The sequence below is a fragment of the Zingiber officinale genome, chromosome 11B, assembly GCF_018446385.1.
Source record: "Zingiber officinale cultivar Zhangliang chromosome 11B, Zo_v1.1, whole genome shotgun sequence".
In the NCBI taxonomy this organism is placed as follows: Eukaryota; Viridiplantae; Streptophyta; class Magnoliopsida; order Zingiberales; family Zingiberaceae; genus Zingiber; species Zingiber officinale.
Genome location: NC_056007.1, coordinates 62895435 through 62909423, shown reverse-complemented (window position 1 = coordinate 62909423; position 13989 = coordinate 62895435). Strand labels below are relative to the sequence as shown.

At 38.0% G+C, this 13989-nt stretch overlaps 1 protein-coding gene across 2 annotated transcripts; it reads left to right on the top strand.

Annotated features, from left to right (window-relative positions):
• LOC122035240 (auxin response factor 17-like) lies at nt 1–7093 on the top strand. 2 transcript variants are annotated; one of them, XM_042594657.1, is made up of 16 exons: nt 1–788; nt 872–1490; nt 2092–2169; nt 2421–2533; nt 2640–2738; nt 2825–2881; nt 2972–3127; nt 3218–3302; nt 3670–3760; nt 3840–4004; nt 4082–4204; nt 4374–4449; nt 4590–4737; nt 4865–6066; nt 6219–6409; nt 6678–7093. In XM_042594657.1, exons 5-16 carry the CDS (start codon nt 2733–2735, stop codon nt 6874–6876), a joined length of 2499 nt encoding a protein of 832 aa, XP_042450591.1. In that variant the 5' UTR covers nt 1–788; nt 872–1490; nt 2092–2169; nt 2421–2533; nt 2640–2732; the 3' UTR covers nt 6877–7093. The 2 variants fall into 2 exon arrangements, with proteins under 2 accessions (XP_042450591.1, XP_042450590.1); XM_042594656.1 differs by lacking the exon at nt 2092–2169.
• The last annotated feature ends 6896 nt before the right edge of the window (nt 7094–13989 follow it).

Here is a 13989-nt window from a genome sequence, read left to right as displayed (position 1 = left end):
CTTCCGCCCTGCCTTTCCGGTTTTCCCCAAACAAGTTTATTCTGCATGTTTATCTTGCCCAAAGAACGATGACTTCATTCCACTAAAATCGAAATCGAAATCGAAATCGAAATCGAAATCCAAAAAACTAGTGACCACAGAAATCTGAGAAAGCGAGAAAGAGAAAGGAGATGGTTTGTACAGATTGATTACCAGTGTAATACTCTTATAGCGACAAGGAGAGATAGGGAGTTATCAAGCAAGCGAGAGAGAGACGGGGTGTATACTCCCCCCCTATTTTTCCCTCTCCGAACCACCTTGTCGAACTCATTTTCCAGAACTCAGTCGAAGCAATACCAACCCTTTCGTACCCCACCCGGACGCCTCTGCGTGACTTGGTCGTGGAGATCTTGGCTTACTGCAGCTACAGGATGAGTTCTCGCAGCTGGAGAGCTCAGGCTAGGGTTTCCGGAGCTCTTTGTTCGAGTTCGTGGCGGCCGAGCTGGTTGCGGCTGAGATAGGGTCCGCGGTCCACGATTTTAGTCGAAAGGCGGCTCCTTTTTTGTGTTGCGTTCGGGCAGGTGTGTGAAAAGGAGTCACTTTGCGGAGATTCAGTGCTTATTTGGTCGCCGTGGCCTTTTTCTTCTCAAATGCGTGGGGCATAGTTGGCCTCTTGATGATTTTCAGCCTTTGTGAGGGGTTTTGTGAAGCTGCTGCTTCTTTGAAGCTTGGAATCAATTGAGTTTGGGTGTTTCGCAGAAAAAAAAAGTATATTATTATTGGGATTCAGCTTGGTTGCTTTGGTTGAGGTAACTGGTATTTTTATTTGGTTCTTTGCTCTTTTTCTTCTTTTACTTCCCTTTTTGAAGTTTGTCAGCCTTTTGGCTTTTAGTTTCAGCATCAGGTGAAGGAACTTTGTAGCGGTTGAGGTGAAGACTGAGCATATGGTTTGGCATATGAAATGAATAAGCTTCAGGACGCTTCAGGAACTTGAACCTTTTGAATATGCGCCTTTGTCTCTTCTTCAAAGCGGATTCCTTGGATTTAACTTCAGAATTTCCTGATAAAAAGGTTTGAGCCTGTAACCCTAGTACCAGTATATTGAAGCTTTCTAACACATGGAATTAGAAGTTCAGCTTTCTTGATGAGGAATCAACTACTGGTGAAGACATACGTTTATATTTCAAGGTCTGTGCCTATTTGGAGCGTGAGAATCAATTTGAGCTTGCTTTGACTTCGGTTCTGTAGATTACAAAGTACATAATCTTTACTAAGAGAAAAAACAATAGTGGGTTCCTTCGAGTAGAACCAGGCCCATTGCAGCCAATTCTGTGTGGCAAATCGGAAGATTATTTTGTTGCATCAAGTGTTTGTCTCATGAAGTTCATTTTTGTGATGTGAAAAGATCAACTCTGATAGCAGTTTTGTAGTCTCTTACTGCATTTGAGTTTCTTCTCAACTGCCAGAGATGAGGCTGTCATCTTCAAATCTCACTGATCAGCCACTAGAAGGTAGCTCTTTATGTGAAAATCAAGTCTTTTGCATTTTTATTATTAATTTTATATATTATATATTGCGGATTTAGATCCATGCCATGAACTAGTTTATTTTTTCTCTTTATTGTTAGTAGTTTTTTTTTCCTCTGGTGCCGTTTTTTAGCCTGAAACTTAGACCTTGAAGAAAGGACTCTTTCCTTGTCAACTTCTTTTCATTCTAGTTCTCAAAGAGTAATCGGTCAATGTTTTTGTTTGTTGCAAATGCCTATCCTCTTAAGCATTACTAATGAAAAGTTATAACAAATATATTACATTTTATTCTTAGTTTTACTTGTCTCTGGAAATACTTTTATTGGTTGTTTTTCTTTTCTTTCAATTGCTCTTTCCCTAAAATGTTTCTTTCTCCTTTGCTTGTTACATTTTTTTGTTGAACTACATTCCAATACTGGAAGAAATTCCTTATATTTATATTGCAACTTCTGGTTATGAAAACACAATGATTTAACATGACAGCCTTATTGGAAGTTAAACTGGAAAAGAAATGGCTTTTTCTGTTTTAAGTTTCTCTTTGATTACTTTGTGCCTACTTGTTGATGACATAAAACTTAACATGCAGAATACTTCCTCGAGTTATAGTCTAGATATCTGCAGTCAAGCTTATGTTATACGTATAGGCATAACAGCGGTATCTAAGGTAAAAATGCTATAGAAGAGTCATCATCTGGTAGTAATTATCTAACCAATTCATATATTTGCTTTGTTATTAAGGTCAGCAGTAATCATCTATTAACTTGCCCTACATTTTAGTCATCGCCAGCAGATAAAGAAACCATGCACATTAACTTTTTGAACAAACATCTCCATATTGTTAGTGTCAGTATTCTCTTATAGTCTACTAATCTGTTTCAATTCTGATTTTTGCTGTTTGTGGATTTTCATGTGCAGAAGAATCACAGTGTCTGAATTCAGAGTTATGGCATGCATGTGCTGGACCTCTAGTGTCATTACCAGCTGTAGGAAGTCGGGTGGTATACTTCCCACAAGGTCACAGTGAACAGGTTGGTTGGGTTGAGTCAGATTTATATCAAAGTTCTTCAACAAATATTTTGAAACATGTCATATTCTCTCAGGCATGTTGTTTAATCATTTCAGCTTTGTCCTCAGGTAGCAGCATCAACCAACAAGGAAATTGATTCTCAGATTCCCAACTACCCCAACTTACCTCCTCAGTTGATCTGTCAGCTGCATAATGTTACGATGCATGTAGGTTTTGTAGTATTCTGAAAATTTACATACTTAGTATCTATCGCGGATACAACTATAAAAGATGTGCATTCTCATTTCTATAGGCGGATGTGGAGACTGATGAAGTTTATGCTCAGATGACACTACAACCATTGAGCTCGGTAATGAATTTTATGATCAGGCGTTCTCCTTTTAATTGCATGAGAATTGTATTTTTAGTTTGTTTACTCCTCATTTGTTCTAATATACAGCAAGAGCAAAAAGATCCATATCTCCCTACAGAATTGGGTGTCCCTAGCAAACAACCAACCAATTATTTCTGTAAGGCATTAACTGCTAGTGACACCAGTACACATGGTGGATTTTCTGTTCCTCGCCGAGCAGCAGAAAAAGTATTTCCTCCCTTGGTAAGTATTTGATGTACTATGCTGATTAGCTGCCAGTTTTCTGAATTCCTATTCTGACAATATCTGCCTATTTGCCAATGAAATTTAAAGGATTATTCACAGCAACCTCCTGCTCAAGAATTGGTTGCTAGGGATCTTCATGGAAATGAATGGAAATTCCGTCACATTTTTCGTGGTGAGTTTGTGTTCAATCAACTTAAAATCTTTGTGAATGTTTTATGTCATGTTCTTCTTGACACATAAGATTATTCATGTAGAGATTGTAGATAGTATCCAGCAATTGGCATACATTCTGTTTTTTTCCCCTCAGACATGTGTCAATACCTGCAAACTTTGTTTTTGTTTTTCATCATTTGACCACCAATGAATGGTATCTTCCTTCCTACCTGTTCCTTGTTCGAGACCATAATTTATTTTAGTTGGATTTCATATTGTGTTACTTTTGTGGTTTTGTTTGGCTTGATACTTATGTTCAAAAGTTTTTCCCATCCGTTGCTAGGTTTTGTGATGTCACATACAGATTTATCAATATTCATATGCAGGTCAGCCAAAGAGGCATCTTCTTACCACAGGATGGAGTGTATTTGTGAGTGCAAAAAGACTTGTTGCAGGAGATTCTGTTCTTTTTATCTGGTATGACCATACTTTCGCTAGTTAAAAGTTTTGAGCATATCTATTACCGGCTCAAATTAATGAGTTTATTCTGATTTAGGAATGACAACAATCAGTTGCTTTTGGGTATTCGGCATGCTAATCGGCCTCAAACAGTTATGCCCTCATCTGTACTGTCTAGCGATAGCATGCACATTGGCCTTCTTGCTGCCGCTGCTCATGCTGCTGCTACCAATAGCCGATTCACCATCTTCTATAACCCAAGGTAAATGGAGTTCATTCTGAAAAATTATGTTTTTATTTTTATTTTTATTTAAAATAGAAAATAATATGTGCTCTCAGGGCAAGTCCTTCAGAATTTGTTATTCCATTAGCTAAGTATGTTAAAGCTGTCTTTCACACCCGTGTTTCTATGGGTATGCGTTTCCGGATGCTGTTTGAAACTGAGGAGTCTAGTGTTCGAAGGTGAGTTCCTCTTTGTTCCTTGATACTTCTGTCTTGCATGCTCATTAGTATATTTTTAGTTGTCAGTTTCTTTTAATTTTATGTAATCCTTCTTACATAGTACATAACTTTGAACTGCCTCTTTTGGCTTTGCATATGATTCATGAAATGATTTGGTGTGGGTCTTCAGATACATGGGCACAATTACAGGAATCAATGATCTTGACTCTGTCCGGTGGCCAAACTCACATTGGCGATCTGTCAAGGTGAGTATTTGCAAATATCTTGCTTTGGCTTTGTGGTTTGAGAGCGTATGCAATTATTTTGTCATCCTTGCAGAAGTGTAGTGGCAATAAAAACATTGCAAATGGTTTTATTTTTTTAAATTTGTTATTTTCTGGTGCAGGTTGGTTGGGATGAATCAACAGCGGGAGAAAAGCAGCCTAGAGTTTCACTTTGGGAGATTGAGCCCCTAACAACCTTTCCTATGTACCCATCTTCCTTTCCTCTTCGGTTTAAGCGCCCATGGCCCACTGGACTTCCCTTCTTCCCTGGTATGCTTTAACGATGCTAATTGGGATGTTAAAAATCTCATCACCAAGATCACTAACTGCTAGACCCATAATCTCCATCACCTAGTTATATTCCTACTAATTCTTTTGTACATAACAATTTATATAGGTGGAAGAGATGATGATATCGGTATAAATTCGCCTCTGATGTGGCTTAGAGGAGATGTTGGAAATCCCACATTTCAGTCACTGAATTTCCAGGGTGTTGGCGTTTCACCTTGGGTTCAACCCAGATTTGATTCTTCATTGGTTGGTCTACAACCTGAGATCTACCAGGCAATGGCCGCAGGAGCCCTTCAAGAAATGCCGACCACGATTCACGCCAAGCACGATTCTCCAGCCATGATTCAGTTCCAGCAACCTCAGAACACAACTAGCAGACCCAATCCCCTATTACCACTAACTCAGGTCCTACATCTGCAACCGCAAACACAGCAATCATATCTTCAAACCATCCAAGGAAGTGAACTGCAAACTCAGACTCAGTCTCAACTTCTTCAGCATCCTTTGCAACAAAGAAATTCATTTGCTGAGCAACAAGAGCAGCAACAAGTTCCACAGCATCAGCAGAATCAGAATCTGCAATTGCAGACACCACAGAATCAACAAATTCAGCAACAGAAGGCTATGTCTGGTTATCAAAACCTTTCTAATTTATCAGCAAATCTTCCTAATCATTGCTCTAGTTCTCAATCACCATCAACCACACCGTCCATGGTTTCCCCATCTTCCAAGCTGAAGGATTTCCCCGATTCTAATTGTAATTCTGTTTCTGTATCTGCTGCTTCTCCCTTACATAATATTTTGCATCAGTTTACAAGAGAAGAAGCATCGCAGCTTAATTCGCCAAGGTATGCTCAAGTAGTTAATTCCAGTCCATGGTCATCAAAGAGAATTGCAGTTGAATCTATACTCCCTTTAGGAGCTCAAAGTGTGCTTTCACAGACAGAACAGCTAGGTGCAGCACAACCTACTGCATCTTTACAATGTGTTACATTACCATCATTTCCCGGAAGGCAATGCTCAATGAATGATGTTGGTAACATGGACAACCAAATCCAGCATTTGTTTGGTGTCAGCGTCAACTCATCTCTCTTGGAACCAAATGGCATTTCAAGCCTCAGCAATGGTGAGAATGAGACTGATTCAATGAGCATGTCTTACTCCGCATGCAATTTATTGAGTTCCTCTGGAAATGATTTCTCTTTCCATCAACCTATGGGCACTTCAAATGTTTTAGATGAATCTGGATTTTTGAGGACCACTGAGAATATGGATCAAACAAATACACAGAGTGGAACATTTGTTAAGGTGGATCTATCTTCTGTATTTTGAATTTATCTTGTATTTCTCTTATATGAAATTTATTTTAGTGCATGAAAAATTGGAACTACAAAGCACAGCTTTTTGCGTGTGTGCTGCTTGGTTTTAGCATGCATTCACTATAATGTGAACGATCACAGGTTTCAAAATCAGGGTCATATGGGAGATCATTGGACATTACCAGATTTAGCAGCTACCATGAATTGCGAAGTGAGCTTGGGCATCTGTTTGGCCTAGAAGGCCAATTGGAAGACCCTTTGAGATCAGGCTGGCAGCTTGTATTTGTTGACAAGGAGAATGATTTTCTTCTTGTCGGCGATGATCCTTGGCAGTAAGTTCTTTTAGCTAACATTGTAATAGGATAATTCTCTTTCAAGCATCCTTTAACATATTATACATTGACTCCTTAGTTTTCCTTGCACCATGCACTGGCATTTAATTTTCTTTGCCTTTGAACATTTACTGCCACTTATAGTGATTACTTTTAACTGTTATCTTCTAAAATGTTTTTATATTTTTTAAGAATTTTAGAGTCCTAAGCAGTTGTAGATTCTTGTTTACTTGGTAAGTTCATATTCTTTTAAAATGTGTTGTTCCAGGGAGTTTGTAAACAATGTCTCGTGCATAAAGATCCTTTCACTTGAAGAAGTGCAACATATGAGCAAACAAGGTGTAGATCTGGCGAATTCAGCTCCCATGACTAGGCTTCAAAGTAACAACTGTGATGGCTTTGTCAGTCGGCAGGATGCAAGAAACATTGGCACCAGGATCACATCAGTGGGGACCTTCAAATACTGAAGGCACCATCCTCTCTTCCCATTATCTAGATACCTCCCTGGCCATTATTTTTGTTGCATTTAGGAGATGTGACTGAGTGTTTGTCTACTTGATTTGTGTACCTTTAATGATTGTAACCTAAATGATATGTGCTCAGAACCTTGATACACATGCCAAAACTCTACTTTCTTAAGACTCATTAAGCTAATGCAGGCTATCCCATTATTTTGTTTTGTCATACATGATTCCTAGAACTTGTTGGTCAATGCATGCTGTCTCTAAATTTTATCATATTATTCTGTACCTGGTGTCAAAGTATGACACACACCAGTACTTCACATCCGATTACTCAGGTAACCACAACACCTGCATCTGTATTTTGTTATTGCCTACTGTAGAATTGTCTGAACTTTTCACTTCTCAGACATGGAAGTTACAAATTCATTCAAGTATGGAATAAGTCTTTGGAGCAGAGACATGGTGTCAGCTTCTGCAACAGCTGGAGTCTGTCACATTCCAGTGTGGAGGACCACAGCCAGAAAAGTCAGAGACCACACCCCATGTAAGTTGGTCCCTCTCCAAGCGTGAATTGCACTCATGGCCTAGTGGGAAAGAGACTCTTCCTTTTTCAGGTCAGAAACTAGTTTTTCTCTCACACCAACCCATGTATGATCTATCCTCCCCACCATTATTTTTTCTCACACATCCCTCTCACTGTCCTTTTCATGGAGATAATACATTCTTTAATTTTCAGTATTTCTGCCTTGCTGCAGGATTGATTAATGTTTGGTTGGTTGAGGTTGAGTTGAGATGACACAATGCCACTGGGACTTAAAAGTGGGAGCATGTGGCCGCCATTAACTCCCACTTACTAAAGGTATGGACATCTTCCTCCTTGGCATCTTCTTTCTTCCATCACTATTATGGTCATTCTCCCATCCCTTTCAGATCTACATTGGCCCCACTGGCCTCAGAACTGGGCATGTGCCCTTTGACTACTTTGTTGGAAAAGTATCTTCTAGCTTCATCTGAGTTGACAGTAATAATCACCCGTTAGAATGGTTTATTATCCATCGTTTGCAAGCAGTAACAGTGTTGCTGGATGATTGATTTCTGTAGCCATACTTAGTTTAATCTGATAAAAATGATGGCATTTTTTATCAGATTAAATGATGACATTTTTTAAATTTGTTTTACTAAATGATGGCAACTGTTTTTTTTTTTTTTTGCATGGAAGAAACATTATCTTAACTTCCTGTGTGCATGGACAAGCAATTAATTGTAACATCACATCTGAAGATATGCTATCCTGATAATTTTGTTTGCCGAATCAAACAAGATTTGAAGCATCGAACAAATTAAACACATCCAGGTATATATAAACTTTCAGGACATTAAACAAATCCTGTAAATTGTCTGTAGAAAAAAGTCTGTTCGTTTGTTTGTTTATTTGATTGATTGATACTTTTTTTTCCCCTTCAAAAAAGGAGATTCTGTAAAGAAAATCGCAGAAGAAAACTACGTCCGTTTGACGGGATAATCATCCTTTCGGGTCATATTGCAGGATGAACCACTTGGAAGTTGAAAGATAATCTTCTTTGGAGATATGCTCACTTGTTTTTTTTTGTAAACACAAACAAAAAGTATTGAAGATTCGGATAGATGTGAAGGTAACAAAGGAAGATTATGACATGGAGCACGAACATTGTGGCAGCTCTGATTGCAACGGAAGATCTATGAATTCCCCACAACAGAAGTTTGGGATATTTGGCCAAAAGATATATCTCACCAGAGTCAGTTCAATTTTACAATTGAATCAAGAACTGTATATTCTCAAGCAAATGATGGGGCATTCTATGTGAGAATTCTATTCAAATATGGTATCCATTCGGCTACAAATCCATCAAATGAAGCCTTCATCTGACACAACCAACAATAAATCCATCTTCAACAATGCAAATTACTTCGATTACGTATGGCTTTAGTCCTTCCATTGAATTTGTTCGAGTTTCAATTTTGCATTAGTCATCATTTAATTAGATTAAAATGTCATGATTTTATTTGATTAAAATAAATTTAGGAAGGTAATTATTAAGATTAGAGTATTTTTTATTTTTTTATTTTTTTATTTTGTGAGATTTGGATTGAATTATAGATGAATAAAAAAAAAAGTAGATTTAAGTCTTTATCTTTATTTTCTTTCGGTGCATTATTATTATTTTTATGGTATCAGAGTCTAACCTTCGGTCATGAATTTCAAAGCTGTTATGATCCATGGAGACTCAAAATCGTCTGGATTAGCCATAGGTGATGACGCATCTTCCTTGGAATTGATCAAATTTAAATATTTTCTTGTCTGATTCCCTTTAAATAAAAAATTACCTTGAATGAGTTCTGTGCTTGGTAATTGATGTTACTTTACATAATTATTATATTTATTTTATGAAACATATCTTAAAGTTTATATATTTTATATAGATGAGCTTATTGAAGAATCTATTATAATGCAATTATATTGATATATTGATTTCTCTCTTTTTCCTTGTTTATGCGGTCATGTCTAAGACGGTTGATGGTCAATTTACCGGTGAAGTGTTGTTGATATTTTCTATTTGGTGGGATCATCAGGTCATGTAATCTTGTGAAGCTTTTCCAAAATGCTTGAGATGAAGAACATGTCCACAGTAGATTAGAATGACGACCAAGGGTTCTCCGCAGCCACTTTGACGCTCAAGTAAGACTTTGGAGAGCTAGAAATGTCATAGAAATTATGATTTGATGTGTTATATGCGTGTACCTTTGCTCATGAGGATCGGTTATCTTTTATAGGATCAGAACTCTTTGCCACATTCTCCTTGTGTCCTCATTCTCCTTGTGCCCTCTAGTTTCTCACAATCGTGGTCACGCTCCTCGAAATAAATGAGATTATGATCCATTTATATTGAGATAAATAATTGCGTCTTTTGATTTTCTCACGATAACGGTTGTATTATCCATGTCTTCACAGAATAATGGTTTGTTGTTTTAATTCTTGGAGATGGGAGTCGGTAGCTTGGAGTTAGGAGTCTGAAATCGGTAGCCTAGAGTCAAGAGTGGTAACATGGAGATGGGAGTTGAGAGTCAGGAGTCGGTAGGCTGAAACCTAGAGTAGGGAGTCGGTAGTCTAAAGATGGAGTGGGTAGCTTGGAGTCGGGAGCTAGGAGTTAGGAGTCGGTAGCCTAGAGAAGGAAGTCGGGAGTCGGTAGCACGATTTCCCTGACTTTAACTATCATCATAATAATTTTTGATTTTTTAGTCATTCGTTGATTACTCCTTGATTACCCCTGAATCATTATGAACACACTTAGGGTGCGTTTGGTTCAAATTATCATGTATAACTTTGGTTATGTGATTACCAGGTAATCATATAACTAAGATTATAGGAGAATAAAACATAATCTTAACCTTGTTTGATTTAACTAGGTAATGGTATAATCTAACTTGATATTTACTATATTACCCCTATTTAATTATATGATTATTTTGTTTTGCCATTTGTATATGTATTTATTATCAATGTTATACATTTAGATGGATTAGATTTCGTTCAAAATCTTTTATTTTTTTAATATTAAGCATTTATATAAAATCTAAGATAATAAGAAAAAAAATATTAACTCTCACTATGATATTATATCACTCAAAATAAAATCCGAAAATATATTAAAAAAAATTAAGTATTTATTTTTTGCAAGGCCAAAGCAAGTCCGGTGAGAAACTTATCCTCCGGCTTTGGCCTCGCTGGCACCGTCGTCCACGGCGAGCCCACCACCTCTATTGCCGCCGTCGTCGCTTCCTCGGCGGAGTTGTCCTTGGCTTCGGCTTCTTCCACGACGGTTGTACGATGGAATGCGGAGAACCACTTGGTCCTCATGTACTCGTGTTGCCTCCACGACCGTTCTTCTTCAGGCTCTGCCAGGTTGCCTTCGAGGCGACGACCACGATCTGCTGGAGTCGGTGGGGCTGGTCGACGAACACCTACGACAGCAGTTGGATGATGGCGCGGTACATCTTGCTGGGCCGCGCCACCTCGAACTCCGACCGGAAGCCCGCGTCCACTAGGAGGCGGTCGGCGCCGACCACCGTGTCGACGTACTCATGCTCCCCCGCCGGAAAAGAAGGATTTTTATCCCATCGGGACTTGCAAATGGCCGCATCGTAGCCGAGCGATCGAACTCCGGCGGCCAACACCCCTGTGCAATTTCTCTTGATCTTTGAGTTCCTCGCTTTGTCGAGGATTCTCGATGCATTCGCCAAGAGATTTCTCTCCGCCATGCTCTCGCAGAACACCAAACCCTACTCGAATCATCAAACGACGCTCGAAGCTCGAAACTGGGGAGGCATGGACGTAGCCGACCATCAAGGAGGTCCAGGAAAAAACGTTTCGCTGGGTATTTCGTCGAACAATCTGCGTGCATCACCGACACCCCAGCACCGGGCGTACCAGCAGACGAGATGGTTGAAGGCGGAGACGGTAAGGGCGCCGACCTTGAGGAAAGCCGCATGTGATTCGAAGGGTAATTTTGGGAAAAAATATTGATAACTCCGGAATCGTAGAAAACCTAAGATTTCCAAGGTTTTGTGATTTCTGGTTCTATTCCCTAATTACTGATGTGGCGGGAATGTTACATCACTAGGAATCACCAATTACTTAAACCAAACAAGATTATTATTGATAACTAATTAAGGTTATCAATGATAACCCTGAACCAAACACGCCCTTAATTCATTCATGCTTTTAATTTATAGGCAGAAAGGACCAATATCTCTATACAACTTCTGTTTTTGCTATGCATCTATCATGTATCAGTCATAATGATTATTATTATTTATATCTGTTATAAATAATAATAATAATAATAATAATAATAATAATAATTTGTAATTGGATTTGATAAGTAACTTCATTTGCATGAAATTAGTCTCTTAATAAGGCCAATAATGATAATTATTTAATATTTTTCTACATTGCCTAAAAATTAGATAAACAAAAATTTAAAATATAAGCACGATGTTGGCAGTAAGCATGAATCATCCTATTAAGTTTTGATAAATAATAAATAAATTAAAATGAGATGTTTGAATGTTATAATTCAGTTACCCCGCATGTAAGATTGAAAGACTTGAAAAGAATTAGATACTATATCGAAATTCAGTCGGGTCAAGAGGATCAAACGATTGGCATAAAGTCCAACTGAATTAGAAGGGATTAGACAGTTGGCAGGAAGTCCAATCGGGTTAGAGATGACCAGACGATTAGCTGAAGTCCAGATGGGACATCTAGCAGGAAGATCTGGTAGATTAAGAAATCAAGATCAACTAAGTCCACAAATGATAAGTAAAAGTAAGCAATTGAAGGAGAGAACTAATGAGAACACGTTCCCAATTGAGGGAACAGTAGACGTTAGTACAACCTAGGGTTTCAACGAAACTCGAAGTCAAGACTGGATAGGCCAAATACTCTATTACTCTTCTCTTCATATTATTGCTTGTTGTGATAACTTTGTGATGCAGGAAAATAAATTGCTGAAAAAGGAGGCTCTAGGCACCCAGACACAGTCCGGGCGCTTGGAGTTGGTCCAGGGCCCAGGATGGGGCCGAATAGGGTCATCGACAGAGCTTAGGTGGCACATGGTGATTGACCAGGATACATCATAGTCCGGGAGCCTGGACGGGTCCAGGCGCCTAGAGAAGAATAAGTTTTTGGAGATAAAGTTTCACCGAGGTGCAACCACGTTAGCATTCCAAGTGCTTGGGAGTGGTCCGGGCACACAAAGGAGGATAACTCAGTGAAGTCTCAGGCTGCGTTGGAGGCACCCAGGGAGGTGCCCAGACGCCCGGAGATGACCTATAAAAAAAAGACTTCAACCAGCAGCTCCAGAACATCATTCACTACAACTTTTGTTCTTGCGCGCTGCTCCGCGAAGGCTCTAACAATACTAAAAGGCTACTTCGACAACCTATGATCAAACTTCCACTTCTTATTATTGTCGGTATACTTTTACATACCCTCGCATTATAGTTAAACTCTGTAATCTCTTCGATCTTATAGTGATTGCCCAATAAATCACTTATTGAGTGCGGACCTTGGAATAGGAATTGCCAAATATTCTGAACCAAGTAAAAAGACTTGTGTTAGTGATTATTCTTTTTTCATTCATTTATTTTCCACTACTTATTCTTGTGATTTTAGAAAAAATGACGAACTCTATTCACCCCCCTCTAGCGTCTTTTTGATCCTACCTGATACATTATAACTTTAAGCATAAAAAAACTCATCATTTTAAAACATCATAATCACCCTAGTATAATAGAACACTAAATGCATGTTATAGCTGTTGTACATTATATAACATACTTCCTTCTATACTTCATAAACATCCGCATCCTATCATACTAGGCCTATAAATGAATATATAATTTCATAATGATCCATAATAATATTTCTAGACAATTTATATTATAACATAGTAATATGCATATCATAACTAGAAACTATATATCAGAAACACTTCATAATGTCAACTTAATAAATCATTTTAAGAAGAACTAAGACTTATTCAATGTACATGCTCCTTAAATATTTTTAGTTGTAAACTTTTAGTTAATGGATCTATAATCATGACATCCATTCTAATATAATCAATATACACTCTTTGTTTCTGAACTTCTTGTTTAACAACAAAATATTTTAATTCTATATGTTTGACACCTGTTGAGTATTTATCATTTTTTTTTGAGAAGAATATTGCTATAGAATTATCACAATAAATTTTCAACGGCTTGGAAATAATGTTGACAATTCCAAGTTCTGAAATAAAATTTTGCAACCATAATGCATGGATTGCGGCTTGAAAACATACCGCAAACACTACTTCTCTTGTAGATAAGGCAATGATAGATCGTTTAGTACTTTTCCATGATATTACTCATCAAAGAAGAAACAAATAACCAAAAGTGGACTTCTATTGTCGACACATCCGACAAAATCTGAATCCGAGTAACCAACCACTTCCAAGTGGTTAGTTTTTTTGTACATTAGCATGTAATTTTTGATGCCTTGAAAATACCTTAGAACTTTCTTAGCAACTTTTC